Raw genomic sequence first — 19,122 nt, 5'->3', positions numbered from 1 at the left:
CTTCCTCAACCTGAAAAAAGGCATTTGTGGAAAACATACAGGTAACATTACACTTAGGGGTGAAAGACTGAAGCTTTTCCCCTAAAACTGAGAACAAGGCAAGGATGTCCACTCTCACCACTCTTACACAGCATCGTACTGGATGTTCTAGTCAGTGCAATAAGGCAAGAAAAAGAAATAAAAGTCATCCACATTGGAAAAGAACTGAAACTGTTCCTATTTGTAGACCACAAAAAACTCTTAGGACTAAAGAATGAGTTCAGCATGGTCACAGGAGGCAAGGTCAAGAGCCAGAAATCAACCATACTTTTGTACACTAGCAACGAACAGTTGAAAACTGAAATTTCAAATCAGTACCATTTAAAATAGCTCCAGGGGACTTCCCTGGTGGTCCAGTGGTAAAGAATCCGCCTTCCAATGCAGGGGACGCGGGTTCGATCCCTTGTCAGGGAACTAAGATCCCACATGCCGCGGGGCAACTAAGCCCGCGTGCCACAACTACTGAGCTTGTCGCCTCAACTAGAGCCCACATGCCGCAAACTATAGAGCCCACGCGCCCCGGAGCCTGCGCGCCACAACTAGAGAGAGAACACCCGCACACCACAGCTAGAGAGAAGCCCGCGCGCCGCAACGAAGAGCCTGCGTGCTGCAACTAAGACCCGACATAGCCAAAAAAAAAAAAAAAAAAAAGCTCCAAAACCAAAAAATACTTAGGCATAAATATAACAAAATAAGTACAGGATCTGCATGCTAAAAATGACCAAATGCTGATGAAAGAAATCAAAGAAGATCTAAATAAATGGAGAAAACACACCACATTCATGGATTGGAAGACCCAACATAGTTAAGACGTCAATTCTCCCCAAATTGATACACAGCTTTAATGCTGTTTAATCAAAATCTCACTAGGAATTTTTTTTGTAAATATAGATAAACTGATCTAAAATTTATATAGAAAATTCTAAATTTGTATAAATAGCCAATACAATACTGAAGAAGAATAAAGTGAGAGGAGCCAGTCTACTCAATTCTGAGACTGACTAAAGCTGTCGTAATTAACACAGTGTGGTATTGGTAAAGGGACAGGCACATAGATAAATGGAACAGAACAGAGTGTTCTGAAATAGGCCAATTGATTTATTTTTGGCTGCATTAGGTCTTCATTGCTGCACGTGGGCTTTCTCTAGCTGCAGCGAGCGGGGGCTACTCTTCGTTGTGGTGTGCGGGCTTCTTATTGCGGTCGCTTCTCTTGTTGCGGAGCACAGGCTCTAGGAGCGCGGGCTTCAGTAGCTGTGGCATGTGGGCTCAGAAGTTGTGGCTCACGGGCTCTAGAGCGCAGGCTCAGTAGTTGTGGCACACGGGGTTAGCTGCTCCACAGCATGTGGGATCTTCCAGGACCAGGGATCGAACCTGTGCCCCCTGCACTGGCAGGCAGATTCTTAACCACTGCGCCACCGGGGAAGTCCCAGGCCAACTGATTTTTGACAAATGTGCAAAAGCAATCCGATAAAGGATAGTGTTTTTAACAAATGATGCTGGAACAACTGGTTGTTTCATATGCATAAAAATGAACCTCGACATAAACTTTACGTCTTATACAAAAGTTAGCTCAGAATGAAGCGGAGCTAAATGTAAAATGTAAAACTATAAAACTTTTCAAAGAAAACAGAGGAGAAAATGTTCACGACCACGGGACAGGCGAAGAGTTCTCAGGCGTGACATCAAAAGCATGATCTTTCCAAAAAAGAAAAACTGCTAAATTGGATTTGATCAAAATTATCGGGAAAAATTTTATTTTCTCAGCAAAAGACACTTAAAAAAAAATTTTTTTTTTTTTTAATTTTTGGCTGCAGAGCACAGCACGCGGGATCTTAGTTCCCCAACCAGGGGCCGAACCTGGGCTCCCTGCAGGAGAAGCGTGGAGTCTTAACCACTGGACCGCCAGGGAAGTCCCCAAAAGACACTCTTAAGAGAATGAAAAAAACACTTTAAAGACTGGGAGAGAATATTTGCAAATCACATATCCGGCAGGGGACTTGTATCCAGAATATACAAACAATTCTCAAAATTAACAGTAAGAAAACAAACAACACAGTTAAAAAAATAAACTTCAACTGACATATCACCAAAGAACATACATGAAAGGCAAAGCCCCTGAACAGGTGCTTGCCATCGTTAGGGATTACGAAAATGCAAATGACAACCACAGTAAGATAACACCACACACTGATGAGAATGGCTAAAAAGAAAGATGCTGACAACACCTGACAACAAAAAATGCTGGTGACGTGATGGGACGAGAGGAACTCACACCTGGCTGGGGGAGCTCGAAATGGTCCCATCCCCCGGGAAAACACGGGTGGTTTCGGATAAAGTTAAACATACACTTACTGTAGGAGCCAGCAATCCCATTCGTAGGTATTGACTGACCCCAAAGAAAGGAAAACATGTGTCTATACATGAGAGTGCTTCTAGCTGTTTTATTCACAATCACGAAAAACTGGAAACAGCCCAAATGGCCCCGCAGCTGGTGAATGAATGAACGAGCCGTTAGGGTCACAGAACACGACTCAGCAACAAGAAGGAACCACTGACTCACAGGACAGCTGGACGGGATCTCCAGGCTCCACACTGGGTGAAAGAAGCCCGTCACAAAAGGTGTCTCCTCGATGATCCCCTTTATACGGCATCCCCACAGAGACAAAAGTACAGTGATGGAGAACAGACCCACGGGTGCCAGGGGTTGAGGGTGAGAGGAGGTCGTGACTACCAAGAAACACCCGGGGGAGTTTTGGGGGTTATGCAACCATTCTGTGTACTGATGTGGGGACAGATACCCGAGTCTGTACGTGCGTCAAAACTCATGGGTCTGTGGAGCCCACACCGTCCACTTTACTCTGTGCTAATTTAAAAAATAAGAATAAATATGGGAAATAGAGTTTTCAAAGCAGATACATCTTTAAAGGAGGTAAGCCACCGTTTTGGACAGAGGTGTGGGGTACCGGTCCAGTATAGCTCTGCTCGGGTTCAGCCCAGTTTTGGCGCGGATGGGTTGATCTCCGCCTGGGAGAGGCTGATGACGATGAGGACGGTCATGGTGGACCACCAGCGGCAGCACCTCCCAGCACTGAGCTGCCTCCCCACCTGCAACGCTCCCAGCGCCGGCTACAGCCATCTACCCTCTGTCTTTACCAAGGGAGGACCCGAGGTTTAAAGACGGGGGCACTTGTCGGAGGCCGGTGGGGTTCCGACGCCCGTGCTCCCGGCTGCCTTCTACTCACCGTGCCTGCTGCTGCCGGGAGTCTATTCAGGGCCTAACCTGCTGCCCCCGAGAGCCTGGGACGTACATACCGTAGCGGGCGATGAGCGGGACGTGTGCGCCAGGGAGTGCCGGGTGCCGTCCATGCCGCCGTGGATGAGGTAGGCTCCCGCGCCGGAGACGATGGGGCTGCCCGCGACATCCATGGTGATACCCACCATGCTGTGGGCGGGGACTGCGGTCGGGGAGGAGCCTGCCACGGTCACCTGGGCACCGCCCGGGGCCTCGAAGTACGACGCGGAGCTGCTGGGGGCGTACATCTGGGGTTCGGGGTTGTAGGCGTACGCCGTCCGCCTGGCGGGAGAGAGAAGGCTTCACGTCAACGCCGGACACCACGGCGCCGAGCACGCGTCTAAGTCAGACACGGCTGTCAACACAGCGAGTTCACAGCCGTGGTCTCCAAAAGCATTCGGGATCCCAGCTGACCCCTCTGCCACTGGTCATTTACAAACCGCACGTGCAAATTGCACTCGACGCGGGCGGGGCTTGGCGGGTGGAGCAGGGCTGTACCTGACCCTGGTTACTGGAGGTCTACCCCTGGGATAAGACCACGTAGAGCTGTACACACACACACACACACACTCGTGTGCACAAGTGCGCCTAAAGGCTGTGAAGCTGAATATGGCCCGATGTGGTGTCCTGGTTTTGATACCATCCTGCAGTCATAGAAGATGTCACCACCGGGGGTGGGGAGGCTGGGTGAAGGGTACAAGGGACTCTGGGCTAATTTTGCAACTTCCTGTGAGTCTCTAGTTCTTTCAAACCAGAAAGTTTTTTTTTAAAAAATGTAATTGCATAATAAAAAGAATGTCTAAGGGATTCCAAGAATTTGTCTGAAATCCTTTAACATCTGGATCAAATCATTAACCATGTCGGCTGATGTACATCCGGCCGCAGTGAAAGGCAGTCAGTAGGGGTTTTTCCTCAGGGGTGACTGAGGGAAGGCCCCTCTGGGGGACAGGGCAGCCTCTCCGACCCCCGGGGGACGTCCTGTCTGACCGCAGTGCAATCAAACCAGGATGCTGCTGCGGGGGGTCCCCCGGAGCCTGCTGGGGGTTCACAAGCTTCACACGTGCTCCTTCGGGTCAGTGTGTGTCATGCCTTCAGTGTTGTGCTGCGGGCACCCACGACTCCAGCAATCACATCTCTTTAACCACAACCAAACCCTCCCGTGCCCTCAGGACGGGAGTCGTGGAAACCAGAGGCAGAAACAAGCAAAAGGACGCGCGTCCCGAGCACAGTGAGCTTCCGGGAAACGCATCATTTTCTGCCCCAAGCATCACGGAGTTTGAAGGCAGAAGACCCTAGACATCCTTGACAAATGGAAGATCAAGTTTTACCAACATCAGAAAGAGCCAGAGGTTAACAGAGGCCAGGATGAAAAAGCAGGGATGGACACGGTTTCTGGATTGCAAAGGATGTCTTCAGACTTAGAAGGTGGATTGTTTTTTGTTTGTTTTTTTTGTTTTTAAAGACTGCCTTTTCTAGAAGTAAAAGTATAACAGTCTGTGATTTCTGAAATCTCCACCAGGCTGTGATGTCCTTATGCCATTGTAATAGTTGGGACACATCACCTGAAGGGTAAGGGAAAGGATTTTGTGTAAACACATCCCCAAGGGAGCTCAGTGGGCGTCGTGAAAGAAGGTTGGGATGTGGCCTACAGTTGGTTCCCTGCGAGGCCCCTTTCGGGGGAGGGGGAGGACACCACGTACAAGGATCCGTTGGTGTAGACGGCGTCCCCCCCTTCCACGTACTGCACCTGGGGGGGATACACGTGCTGCACGGGCTGGACCTGAAAAAACAGCAGACACTTGGTGTTACACGGAGTCTCCTTGCTCAGGATTTCCAGATTATTCAGGCAGAAGTACCTCCTATTGCCTTTTGTGAACACTTAGTACCACATCACGGTTGTCCTGCCCCCAGCTGGCACTTCTAGAAAGAAACCAGGAGAGACAGTCACGTCAAGGCCACGTACTCCGAATGAGCCCAAACGGAAATGGAACTGCAGCGGGTCTGGGCCCCTATTCTGTGCGGGGAGGAGCCCAGCTCAGAGCAAAGGTGCAGAGCAGGGCTGGGGGGATGCCTGCGGTCTTCTGGCCACTGGGCAGAGGGGCCAGTCCTGCTGGACAGCAGACGCCAGAGATGTGGACAGAATGCGGACCTCGGAGCGCCCGATCCCCCCACGGCCCCTTGGCAGGGGAGGGGGCTCAAGCTGCTCATACGCTCCACCGCCCCCCTGCCACTCCTTTCGGTGGCCCTGGAGGCCATCCCGGGCAACGGGGTCGGGGTCCTGGGAGCCACGCTGCAAGAGACCCTGAAGGTCTGAGCAGAATCAGCACGGGCGCTGTGCCTGGAGTGGGGCGGGGGGTGGTAGGGAGGAGGCCGGTGGGAAGACCCCTCCCTCGTCAGTCAGTTCACAGCCTCAGCTGATGACCCCCAAGGGACTCGGGCCCTGCTGGTGGAGGCCCAGAGCTCTGTGTGCAGAACTTCGGGACCCCACCGCAGAGAAAGGCTTAGCGGGTCCCTGATTCAACCTTGTTTGGGGGTGAGAAAATCAAGGGCCGGTCTCATCGTGCCCCCTCTGTAGGCCTTCTCATGCAGCAGCAGCAGGACAGGGCCGATTCCCACCTCTGAGGACAGCCCAACCCGGGGGACACATGCACACACACAACCCCCTTCGTCTTAGCGGACTGGGTAAGATGCAGAGGTCAGCCCCAAAGTCCGGGTGGCCCAGGAGAAACAGCGGGCACAGGCCCAGCCCCACAGAGGAGGGCAAGCTTCTGGAATCATAGAAGTCGTGGTCGCCCCTCCCTCAAGGAGCTAAAGCAGGGCCGCTGGTTCCCTGCTAGCTGCCCCCCCCACCACCCCCATGCCTTCGCTTCTCCCCCAGGACCCCGAAAATCACACAGCACCAGGCAAACATCTCTAAACACCCTACTAATCTCGGCAGGAGCCCCTCGAAGACAGAGGTATGTCCTCTGGGGTCTCGCCATCTCCATATTATGCTCCTGGTTCCTTTCAGGCAGGAGCCTGAACGAATTTTAATTCAGCATTTTACAGAGCAGGAGTCGGCAAATTCTGGCCCTCAGGTCAAATCTGGCCCGCCTGTTCTTATAAATAAAGCTTTATTGGCACACAGCCACACCATTCCTTTATGACTTTTGCGAGTGTTGCACGGTTGTGCCAGAGACCATCTGGCCTGCAAAGCCAAAAAAGAAAAATGTACGATTAGGCCTTTTCCAGAAAAGGTTTGCCAACCCCTGCTCAGATCACACTGCCTGTCTGAGCTGATGATCTGGGCTGCGATTTGGCTGGTGAGCCCACGCATTCAAGCTTTCTTCTCAAATCATTTAATTTCACAAGAAGTGCCCGTCTGAGGGCCCAGCACTTGCCTGCGGATGAGTTTGCCTCCCCAGGGGGCTCCATGCTCCTCCAATCCAGAAACCTCCGCTATCTGCCTGCGTGTCTACCGCTGCACCCCGTGCTCTATCTAGGGGCTCGCTTGCGCCCCAAAGGCTGAATATCTGAATGAATGAAAGATCATAAGCTTTCTTCGCTTGATGCAACCTAGCTGCAGCAAAAGATTTTTTTTTTTTTTAAACACAGCTTCCAAAAGAACTTTCTGGTAAGGAACTGAACACATCAAACGAAAAGGAACAGCGACAACAGAAAAGCATGCATCATCGTTTAGACAGGGCTCCAGGGTGCTACGTGCCAACCTCGTCCCGAGTCACCTGTGCTGTGGTTACCTGCTGTGGCACCTGCTGCACTCTGGGGAGGGAGATGGGCTGCATCTGAGCCCCCTTGGGAGCCGAGCCTGCTGCCTGGACCAACACCCTCTAAAAGGGAAGGAAAGAGGACAGTTAGGCTTGTCAGAGGTTAGTCCTGAAAACAAACACAGGTCACAGCCAGCTCGACCGCGCCCACTGTCGCTTTATGGAAACATAGCGGGACGGGTAGGAAAGGAGAGGCGGGCGCACACACACGCGGCTCAGGCTGACTTAGGCGGGCACAGTGGGGACCCGAGCACACGTGCACACACGCGCGCACACACACACACACACCCAGCAGCTTTGCCTCCTTGGGGTCGGTAGTCATCAAGGTGACATGGGCTGAGAGCTGGATGCCGAGGCCGGTCGTCCACACCACCTCCTCTGCCGGACGAGCTGGGTCACACCCCACCGTTTCTCAGTACCCCCTGGACTGCCCCCATTTTACACACGAGGGAACAGGAAGCCTAGAATGGTCAAGGCCAGGTCGATGTCCTGCGGCCTGAGCATCAGAAGTTCTACAACCCAGACTCAGTCCAGGCCCCTCCTGGACTCGACGACTGCTCTCTGGGCCCCTGAGCCGGCTTCCCAGTGTGGCTTTGTCACCTGGCCTGGAGGACTGCTTGGACATACAAAGCTAGGAAAACATGAAGGATCAAAATGTACCCTTCAAGGTGAGGGAGGAATAGGAGCGCTTTGCTTCTGTAAAGGCTGGGCTTTGGAAGTCATCAACTGTGATTCTGCGATTGTCCCACTTGGACCCTAAGTATCACCAGTTGTGGTGATTCTGCGGGGCTTGGCTTTATAAACACCACTGTACTAATAAGAATTCAACATACTCGGCCCTTCAAAGACAAAGAGAACACAGATGGCACAGAAATCAATACGGTGGATGGATAAACCCACATGGGAACATCACTCAGCCAGAAAAAGGAGAGAAGCAATGACACTCGCTACAATGTGAATGGACCTTGAGAACATAATGCTCAGTGAGAGAAGCCAGGCACCAAAGGCCACATAGTGTGTGATTCCATTTATATGAAACGTCCAGAACAGGCAAATCCACAGGGACAGAGAGTGCATTCGTGGTTGCCAGGGGCTGGGGGAGAGGGCTGGAGGGTGACTGCTCATGGGGACGGCGTTTCTTCTTTCGGGGATGAAAATGTTCTGGAACTAGATAGAGGTGGAGGTCGCAAAACATTGTGAATGTCTTAAATGCCACTGAACTGTTCACCTTCAAATGGTGAATTTTGTGTCATGTGAATTTTGCCTCAAATAAATAAATAAGAATATTAAGGATATACATGCACACACTCCAAAGCAGAGCTGTTCAATACAGAAGCTACTAGCTGTGTAGCTCTGTGGACACTGAACTTTACTGCGATTTCAATGAATTGCAGAATTCAGCTCCTCAGTGGCACTGGCTACATTGCCAGCGCTCGGAGCCTGGCGGGGCTGGTGGCAGAACACGCCCACTGTGGCGGGAAGTCCTGGCGGATGGCCAGGGCTGAGAGGGGAAGCAGGAGGCGTGCATCACGGGGACAGTGGGAGCCAGAACGCCCCTTACTGGGGATGAACTGGGTGCTCACTGCTCAGGGAGTGCAGTGCAGCCTGCAGGCGAGAGAGGTGCCCGACGGGGGCGGGGATACAGCCATAGAGGCAGGGGTGCGGGGCTGGATCCATCTCCAGCAGGGACCCGAGCCCTGGAGCCTGGGATGTACACGGTGGCCATGGCAGGACCCTGGGACCAGTCAGCCTGCAGCCGCTACAGTGAAGGCAGCCGCCACCCAGGCCCAGGGGCGCCTGAGACGGGGGTTTGGTGAGAGGGACCCCAGGAAGCACGGGGTGGAGGGTTCATGCATCAGGCTCAGTGGGCAAGGAAACAATCAATTAGACCACAACTGCAAGTGATCACGCCCTCTTGGCACCCATGCTGGGGCGGCCACACTTCCAAGAAATAAATGCTAAACATGTCCGACTACACATTCTAAACGGAATAAACGGCTTTGATGTTTGCCTTTTGGCTTTTGCTGAATTACGTTTTTTGGGGTTTTTTTTGTCTCTTTGCCATAATCAATTCTTTCTGTTGTGCTCCTAACTTTTAGATTTGTAAATCATAGATGATCACGTGGCCACAGTGGACCTCTGCACATGTCTATGATTTCGGTCTGTTCTGCTACCTTCGGTTTCTGGTAGATTTATGTCACTAACTTTATGTTTATGTCTACTTAGTGGTGTATTTCAATCCACTATAGAAATCTAGAAGTTGGGAGAGCCTTAATGTGAAAATTCTCCCTCTGCAAATTTTAAAGAATATACCGATTCTAATACTAGATTCAATTAATGAACCAAATTCTAAGAATTCTCACTTCTCTTTTGCCTTATGGATAGAAAGGCTTTCTGCGTAGAAGGGTCATTTCCAATGCACAAGAAAACTGCCACTAGCAGATAAGAATGGACTAAATCAAAGTCGGGGAAGGGTTTTCTTTTTGAGTTTGGATCATTGATTCCTTGGTGGGACCTTTTTAAACAAACAGTGAAAAAGTCTAATAAACATGGGGTGAGGGAGGAAAATGAGGGTGCATTTCAACAGCAGCAGCCATGGAGCTGAGAAGTCAATTCAGAAAAACAGAGATTCCTCGCTCTGTTGATTCAAATGTTTTTCAAAACCAAGGTGGACGCGTCCCCACCCTGGCTGCGCTGGTTTTCCCGGAGCGGCCCGAGCGGCAGGCGGCTGGTCTCTTACCTGCGGCGAGGCTGGCACAGGCTGGGCCACAGGCGCCTGGGCTGCCGACGAGGGACACAGAGCCACGGAAGCCGGCGAATCCGATCCACCCTCTGAATTCTGCATGCTCAGTTCTAAAGAGAGGCGGAGAGAGAGCGAGTGGGGCAGGGCTGTCTTCACCAAGACCAAAGAGGCAACGTACACGATAGGCGAGCGGTAATGACCTGCAGTCTTCCAAGCCCAAATGCAGGGATCCTGGCCAGACTAGGTAAGGAAGGGGCAGGGGGGAAGAGGTTGCACAATTGTTCCATAAGAAGAGAGAAGGGAGGGGGCAGGGGATGTTTTTCCAAATATAAACCCGAAAAAATAGCTCTGCAGGAATTCCTGAACGCTGGGGACAACAGCTCCCTCTTTCCGATCTGATCGGGCTCATACGACTTCTTTACTCATTTACTGACAAAACCAAAAGCTCCTGGTGGATGCTGGCCATCTGCGGAGCTACTGCACCCCAAACTATAAGCGCATCCCCCTAGCGCAGGGTCTCCCCCTCGGCACTGCTGCCATTGGGCGGGTCATTCATGTTCTGCGGGGCCGTCCTGGGCCCTGTGGGGTGAGGAGCAGCGTCCCAGGCCCCACCCACTTGATGCCAGGAGCACGCCCAGTTGTGACCACCACAGATGTCCCCAGACATTGCCCAGTGTCCCTGGGGGTGGGGTGGGGGGGATGGATTCAACGCTGGTTAAGGGGGAAAAAAGGTGACAGCAGAGAAAGAAATGGCACATTCCTTTGGGCTGGAGAAAAATCCTCAGGTATTTCAGCAATAAGAAAAAGTGCCTTCTTCTCCTTTGCCCATGAGAAAGCAGACAAGTACCTTTCTCTGCAGCCAGGTGTCCATATCTTTCAAGAACGTAATTTAAAAATTCTTTACCAAAAGATTCATTTAATCCCAGCACGAAGTGGCAGATGATAGTCACTCCGGGAAAATGCTGGAAGTCAAACCCTCTTCACTTTTTAATAAACACTGCCTACCTTAAGTCTTTGGAGAAGCAGTGCAATCCGCAAGCTGCGTAGAGAGGAGGTGGTTTCGTGCTCGCACACACCCGTCCCCATCCCTGTCCCGTCCTGCCTGCGGCTCTGAGCACATCCCCCCAGGAGTGAAGTCTCCCGGCTCCTGATCCCCACGGAGGCCTGCACAGCATGGCACATACCACGGTGCCCAGGACCTACGGCCAGAACTTTGATATATGTTTCTCTACAGCCCCAAGAGTCCCCACCTCCAATAATGACTGGAGAATTTTTTTAAAAGCCTTTTTAAAAAAATATAAACTGATAATAGATGAAAATACTTTGCCTAAGGGAAGCAGAAAGATGTGTGTGTGTGTTCGGATCTGAGAGTGTTGGCTCAAACCCATCTTTACTGACTCTCCCAGGACTCCCCCATCCCCCTCCCAAATGCCTTTGGTGCCACAAGAGCCACTGGATGGACCGTGGCGGTGCCTGTGGCATTTTTCTCTTTCCCGTGACCTTGACTCAGTTCTCACCACCAGATGTCCCCAGAGCCATGCGGTGAAGGGTGCCTCCTACATTCTTTGAATCTTTCGGAGGAAGAGGGAGAGGAGGAGGAGGAGGAGGAGGAGGAGGAGGAGGAGAGTGTGAATTTCCAATCGTGCATTTCCTGGGTCTCCAACATTCTCTGCCTTCCTGATGGAACTGACCTTTGGAATTATCCTGCTGGAATCTGCTTAATCGAGGTCTCTTGTTTATGGTTTTCTCTGAGCGTCTTAAACCAGTCCTTTGCCCACTCTGCACCACTCTGTTCCCATCTGAAGCCAGGAAGCGGGTAACTTCAGCGGCACTAGGAGGAAATGGATTAGAACTCTCCATGAAACGAATCCACTGGTGAGAAAGTGAGCAGGCTGACTTTGCTGAGACCAGACCCTTGTTCCACAGTTGAAGTCTTATGGAAACAGGGAGAACCTGTGAGTGCTGGGATAGACAGTGGGCCCATGCTGTGCTTAGTGTGGCCAGAACGCACCTTCCAGAATGCAAGTGAGTCTAACACACTGCTGACCACCATGCACTGTCTGTCTATCGCGCTGCTTAGTGTGTATCGTTTAGACCAGAGTCAGCAACCTTCTTCTGTAAAGGACCAGATACTTTTGGGCCCACCTGGTCTCTGTTACAACTACTAGACTTTGCGATCATAGCACAGGAGCAAAAATGGCTGACGTGTGAACGAATGATCCTGGCTGTGTTCTAATAAAACTTTATTTATAGAAACAGGCGACAGGCCAGGTTTGGCCCATAGGCCATGGTTGCTGGTCACTGGTCCATATAATTTTTTTTTTTTTCTGCACCATGCGGCATGCAGGATCTTAGGTCCCTGACCAGGGATCGAACATGGGTCCCCAAGCAATGGAAGTGTGGAGTCCTAACCACTGGACCACCAGGGAATTCCCCGGTCCATATAATTTGGGTTTAATAAAGTGACGTGGTTTTGGAAGGTGGGTAGAAAAACTACACTGTCTGGAGTCAAAGCCTGAGGCCACAGGCCCTTGATCCAGCGCCTAGTTCTTGTGGCCATGTCTCACCAACGTGACAGGACTGGAGGAGCCCCGGAGGGCGACTCAAACTGTGAGGAGGGTGGAGCTGTTGACATTTAAAGACAAACGGAAGTATCAGACACTGGTCTGAAATGCCAACAGTGGTCTTCCCGAAGCTTGCAAAGTCATAAAGAAAACTGATTGAATCCCAGAAACCCAGAAGCCAGGTGTAGCCCTTAAAACTTAGGATGGGAGTTTGGGCACAGATCACTTTGGGGAGCTGTAGTGGGTTGAATAGTGTCCCCCCCACCACCCCCAAATTCATGTCAACGTGGAATCTCAGAATGTGACCTTATTGGAAATAATGTCTTTGCAGATGTACTCAAGCAAAAGCTTAAGGTGAGATCATACTGGATGAGGGTGGGCCCTAAATCCAGTGACAGTGTTCTTACAACAGACAGAAAAGACACACAAGGAAGAAGGCCATGTGACAATGGAGGCAGAGACTGGAGTGACGCAGCTACAAGCCAAGGAATGCCAAGGCTTGCTGGGGCCACCAGAGCTGGAAGATCCTCCCCTAGAGGGATCACGGCCCTCTTGACACTTTCTAGTCTCCACAACTGTTAAGAGGGTAATTTTTTGTTGTTTCAAGCCACCCAGTCTGTGGTACTCTGCATGGCAGCCCCAGGAAACTCACACAGGGGTCCCTACGGTGCATCCTGCAAGGTTTGGTGTCCTGCTTCTGTGCCAGGCACAACTCAGGCAGCTGACACATATTTATCAAATGAATGAACACTTTAGTAACGCCTTAGTATTACATCTGATACTGAATTATAAAAATTTACATATAGCATTTCAGATAGTGAGAGTCTATGAAAGCACTTTATAAAACAGATAATAAAACACAGAATTATTATTTCAAGAGGCAGTACAGCTAGGAAATACAAATAGGTTCATAAAGGTTTCAGAAAATGTACGATCTACGTGGTTATTTCAGGGGTAACTACGACTCTTCTGGAAAAGGTAATGACCTTTTGAGACCGACTGCTCTGCTCCCCCTGATTCATCCCTTGACACTAGGATCAGACAGACAGACTGACAGACGCTGTGTGGGACAGCCTGACTGCTCTAATATATGAACACACAACAGGCCCATCGATGGAGAATGTGGAATCCTTCCTCAACCACCTAAGATAATCAAGGTTGTAGGTTGCACAAAAGCTGATCCAGTTTCCCGAAAAAATGTTTATTTGGGTCCATTAATCAAGGGCTCTGAGCACATCAAAGTTTAGGTTTTTTTAAAAAAATGGCTTTTATATGTTTTTTTAAAACATTTTTTGGATGTGGACCATTTTTAAAGTCTTTATTGAATTTGTTACAATGTTGCTTCTGTTTTATGTTTTGGTTTTTTGGCCTCGGGGCATGTGGGATCTTAGCTCCCCGACCAGGGATCAAACCCATACCCCCTGCGTTGGAAGGGGAAGTCTTAACCACTGGACCGCCAGGGAAGTCCCAAAAAATGGTTTATAAAAGGCATACAAAAGAGCACTGACTTTCAGTAATGGTGAAGCAAATTGGTTGGACTAACTTTCCTGCAGATAACAACTACAAAATCTGGGCAAAGTATTTTTTTTTTTTTTAAAGCAACTATTTAAAGACACCGGAGGGTGACCAAAGCAGGCAGACACTGCCAGGGAGCCCACCCTTGAAAGACCACTGTCAGACTGGTTGGTGACTCTGGCTTTTTGCTTGGTGGCACACCCCAGTCCACAAATGCTTGGGTGGCAGAAAGCATCAGCCTGGTCATCTTGAAGTGTCAGAGGAGAGAGTTCACAATGTTGTGTGTGGGGGAGGGAAGAAACAGAGCCACACAGGGGGGGAACCCCCAAATCCGACTATAGGGTCCACCCAAATCTTTAGCCAACTGGCTAGAAGCCACACATGTGGGGGAGTCATGGGGGTCTTGGAGAAAAACTGGCAGTTCAAAGATGAAAAAACTATGTGGAGATTTCAGCTGCTACTCACTGCAGGAGGGGCAGAGTTTGAGTCCAGCCAAGTTAAATGCCATCGGGGGGAACACAGCAGAATCCAGAGACTCTCCAACATATCATTCATGATGTCCAGGACCCAAGAAAGACCACGAGCTATGAGAAGAAATAGGAAATTGTGATTCATACCCAAGGAAAACAAACAAACAAAAGGAGCCAATTACAACGAAACCAAGATAATCCAGGTGATGCAGATAAAGCAGCTACTGAAAATAAGCTCAAGAATTTAAAGGAAGTTATATGCACAATGAACAAACGTATGGGAATCTCAACAGAGGAAGAGAAAATTTAAAAAAATAACCAAGTAGAAATTCTGGAGCTGAAAAGCAAAATAACTAAAATGGAAATTTCACTGGATATGCTTCACAGCTGATTAGAGATGGCAGAAGGAAGAGTCATTGAACTTGAAGATAGATCAATCAATTTGAAGAACTGAGAGAAAAAAAGTTAAAGAAAAAAAAAACACAAAAAATAGAACATGCAATCTAATATACATGTAACTGAAATCCCAGAAGAAAAGGAGAGAATGGGAAAGGAAAAAAAAAGATATATTTGAAGAATGGCCAAACACCTCTTAAATTTGGTGAAAGACATCAACTTACAGGTCCCTGAAGTTCAACAAACCCCAAGAAAGATAAATACAAAGAAAATCAACTTAGGTGTGTCGTGGTTAAACTGCTAAAATAAATAAATAAATAAATAAAAAGATAATCTTTAAAGCAGTAAGAGAAAACTACATATTATATTTCAAGGGAACAACAGCATGGATGATAACCAACTTCTCATCAGTAACAATGGCAACCAGAAAACAACGAAATGACATCTTTAATGTGTTGGGGAAAAAAACCCTGTCAACCCAGAATTCTATATCCAGCAATGCTATTCTTAAAAGGAAGGTGAAAATAAAGACACTTTATGCTAAACAAAACCTGAGAAATTTTGCTGCCTACACTATAAGAAATGCAAAAGGAAGTTCTTCAGGATGGAGGGAAATAACACCAGATGGTAAACTGGGATGTATAAGAAGGAATAAAGATCACTTGAAATGATAAATATGTGGGTAATTGTAAAAGACTGTATTGTTTTCTTTCTTTCTCTTAATTTCTTTAAAATGTCTATATCTATTTTTAAAAATTTATAACACTCTCTTGTGGGATTTATAATATATGTAGATATAATCTATATAACAATAATAGCACAAAGGAATGGGAGGGTAAATGGAATTACACATGCAAGGTTCTTGTATTTTACATGATGTAGTAAAATATTAACTCTACCTAGTTTGTGATAAAGATGCATATTGTAAACCCTAAAGTAACCTCTAAAAAATACAAAAAGACATAGCTAAAAAATTAATAGAGGAATAAAATGAAATACTAAACATAATTGATTATCCCCAAAGAAGGCAGGAAATGAAGAACAAAAAGTAGATGAAACAAATAGCAAAATGGGTTTCCTCTATCCAGACATATTAATAATTACATTACATGTAAATAGAGTGAACACTTGAATGAAAAGGCAGACATGGTCAGCCTGGATAAAAGACAAGATTGCATTATATGCTGTCTAAAGAAACCCTCTTTAAATATAAAGGCATACATAGGTGAAAAATAATGGGATGGAAAAAGGTAAGCCATGCAAATGCTAATGTTAAGAAGGTTAGACTGGCTATAATGATCAGACAAAATTGACTTCAAGGCAAAGAACATTACTAGAGATAATGATGAACATTTCATCATAATAAAATTATCAATTTATCAGGATGACATAATCATTACAGATGTGTGTGCACCTAGTAATACAACTTCAAAACAGAACTAAAGGAAAAATCAATAAATAAGTAATCATAGCTGGAGGTTTTAAACACCCTTCTCTCAGTTATTTTGACAGAAACTACACAAAAGTTCCAATAAAGATATAGCATATCTGACTGACACTATCAATCACATTGACCTAATTAACATTTATAGAACACAACCACCCAAACCTGCACTTTCTTCTCAAATGTACATGAACTATTCACAAAGATGGGTCATATTCTGGGACATAAAGCAAGTCTCAATACATTTCAAAAGAATGAAATTATACGGAGCATGTATGTACTTTGAGCATAATGGAATCAATTAGAGATCACTAAGATATCCAGAAAAATGCCAAAATAATTAAAAAATAAAAAATACACTTCTAAAATAACCCACAGGTCAAAGAATAAACCATAAGAGAAATTTAAAATATTTTGAACTAAATGACAATGAAAACATGACATATCAAAGTTTGTGGGATGCATCTAAAGCAGCGCTTAGAGGGAAATGGTTAGCTTTATAAACTTATGTTAAAAGAAAGGCTTAAAATTAATCATTAAGTTTTCAACCTTAGGAATCTTTAAAAAGACAAGCAAATTAAACTTAAATTAACTAAAAAGAAGGGGGAATTCCCTGGTGGTCCAGTGGTTAGGACTTGGTGCTTTCACTGCCAGGGTCCAGGTTCAATCCCTGGTGGGGGAACAAAGAAAAAAAGAAAAGAAATTTCAGTGTTGAGGAAATTTTGCTTTGGTTCATTTTCTCTGTTGTTTGGAGAGGTTTTTAAAAATTTCATTAATTTCTCCTTTATTGTTTCCTTCTTTTTACTTTTTACTTTTTTTTTTTTTTTGGCCATGCTGCATAGTTTGCAGGATCTTGTTTCCCCGACCAGGGACTGAACCCGGGCCATGGCAGGGAAAGCCTGGAATTCTAACCACAGGGCCACCAGGCAACTCCCAAAACTGAAATTTCTTCAAAAAAGAAATGAGCTATCAAGCTATGAAAAGACATGAAGGAAACATAAATACACATTACAGTGACCCTCGAACAACTCGGGGTTAAGGGCACTGATACCCGTCACTCCACATGCAGTCAAAAATCTGAGTATAACTTCACAGTCGGCCCTCCATATCCACATTTCTGCATAATTGAACCAACCAAAGATTGTGCAGTACTGTACTATGCATTTATTGAAAAAAATCCACAAGTAAGTGGACCCATGCAGTTCAAACCTGTGATGTTCAAGGGTTAATTGTACTGAGTGAAAGTAAATGCATACATACTGTATGATTCCAACTATATGACATTCTGGAAAAGGAAAAACCATGGAGACAGTAAAAAGGTCAGTGGTTGCCAGGAGTTGGTGGAAGGAGGAATGGATAGGAGCACAGAGGATCCTTAGGGCAGTGAAAATGCTCTGTACAATACCATACATTTGTCCAAATCCATAGAAAGTACAACACCAAGAGTGAACCCTAGTGTAAAGTATGGACTTTGGGTGATAATGACTTGTTAGTGTAGGTTTATCAACTGTAACAAATGTACCATCTGGTGAGGGATGTTGATAATAGGGGAGGTTATACATGTGTAAAGGCAGAGAATATACAGGAAATTTCTGTACCTTCCTTTCAATTTTTCTGTGAACCTAAAACTTCTCTTTAAAAAAATCATAGAAAAAAAAGAAAAGATTCACAACTCCCTATACAAGAACGAAAGAGAAAAGAAAAACACACAAATTGCCAATGTCAGGAATGAAATGAGATACACCTCTACAAATCTTAAAGAAATCAAAATGATAATAAGGAACTATTATGAACAACTTTAGCCAATAAATTCAGTAATTTAGATCAAACAAACACTACACACCAAAACTGACACAAGATGAAACAGGAAATATGCATGTCATACATCTAACAAGGAAATTGAATACATTATTGGAAACCTTCCTACAAAAAAAAACTCTAGGCACAAACAGTGTCACTTGTGAATGATATCAAACACTGAAGAAGGAATTATCACACAAATTCCATCAGCAAATAGAGAAAGGAATACTTCACAACTCATTTCATGAGGTCAGCAAAAACCCTGATACCAAAACTTGATAAAGATATTACAAGAAAAATATTTAGACCAATATCTCTCATGAGCACATAGGCAAAAATCATAACAAAAAATAATAAATCAAATCCAGCAATATATAACCAATATAACCCATACTTATGTTGTCAATTGTTTTTTTTTCTAATGCCCCAGCTCTTTTCCTCCTCAGTTATTTTTGACAAAGGTGTCAAGGCAATTCAACAAGGAAAGGTAGTCTCTTAAACAAATGATATATCCACATGGGAAGAAAAAACCAAATGAACCTCGATCCCTACCTCACGCCATACACAAAAATGATTTTGAGTTAGATCACAGACTTACACATAAAAGCTAAAACTATAAAACTACTACGAGAAAACAGGGGTGTAAGAAAAGGTTACTTAGACAGGGTGCAGAAAGTAATGAACATAAAAGAAAAAACTTGATACATTAGATTTCATCAAAATTTAAAACTTCTGCTCATTAAAGGATTTCACTAAGAACCCAAATTGGTAAGCCACAGTCTGGGAGAAAATATTTGCATAACTTGTATCTGGAATACAAGGACTTTTATCCACAGTATATAAAAAGGGCTTTTATCCACAGTATATAAAAATCTCCTACAACTCAATAATAAGAAGACAACCTAATGGGCAAAAAACTTGGATAGGCACTTCATAAAGGTATACAGATGCCCCAAAAGGATATGAAATAGTACTCAACCTCGACAGACACTAGAGAAGTGCAAACTAAAACTGCAATGAGATGCCACTCACTAGAATGGCTAAAATAAAAATATCTGACAACAACCAATGTTGCGAGCACATGGAGAAATTGTA

The 19,122-nt window shown here is 46.4% G+C and overlaps 1 protein-coding gene across 10 annotated transcripts in view; it reads right to left on the bottom strand.

Moving 5' to 3' along the window:
• RFX2 (regulatory factor X2) overlaps positions 1–19,122 on the bottom strand; it is a 94,348-nt gene that overhangs the window by 34,330 nt on the left and 40,896 nt on the right. For 5 of the 10 annotated variants that reach the window (XM_036848037.1, XM_036848034.1, XM_036848036.1 and 2 more), the window contains exons 1-5: positions 11,356–11,375; positions 9,836–9,948; positions 7,069–7,158; positions 5,032–5,111; positions 3,352–3,613 (exon numbers count right to left, since the gene is read on the bottom strand). In XM_036848037.1, coding sequence (XP_036703932.1) covers positions 3,352–3,613; positions 5,032–5,111; positions 7,069–7,158; positions 9,836–9,940 — 537 coding nt within the window. In that variant the 5' untranslated portion in view covers positions 9,941–9,948; positions 11,356–11,375. Of the gene's footprint in view, positions 1–3,351; positions 3,614–5,031; positions 5,112–5,187; positions 5,236–7,068; positions 7,159–9,835; positions 9,949–11,355; positions 11,376–11,529; positions 11,670–14,382; positions 14,502–19,122 lie in introns of those variants that run through there. The other 5 variants (XM_036848030.1, XM_036848031.1, XM_036848032.1 and 2 more) reach the window with 4 other exon arrangements.

The sequence above is a fragment of the Balaenoptera musculus genome, chromosome 3, assembly GCF_009873245.2.
Source record: "Balaenoptera musculus isolate JJ_BM4_2016_0621 chromosome 3, mBalMus1.pri.v3, whole genome shotgun sequence".
In the NCBI taxonomy this organism is placed as follows: domain Eukaryota; kingdom Metazoa; phylum Chordata; class Mammalia; order Artiodactyla; family Balaenopteridae; genus Balaenoptera; species Balaenoptera musculus.
Note: the sequence above shows the minus strand (reverse complement) of the source record. Positions and strands in the feature narration are given on the sequence as shown.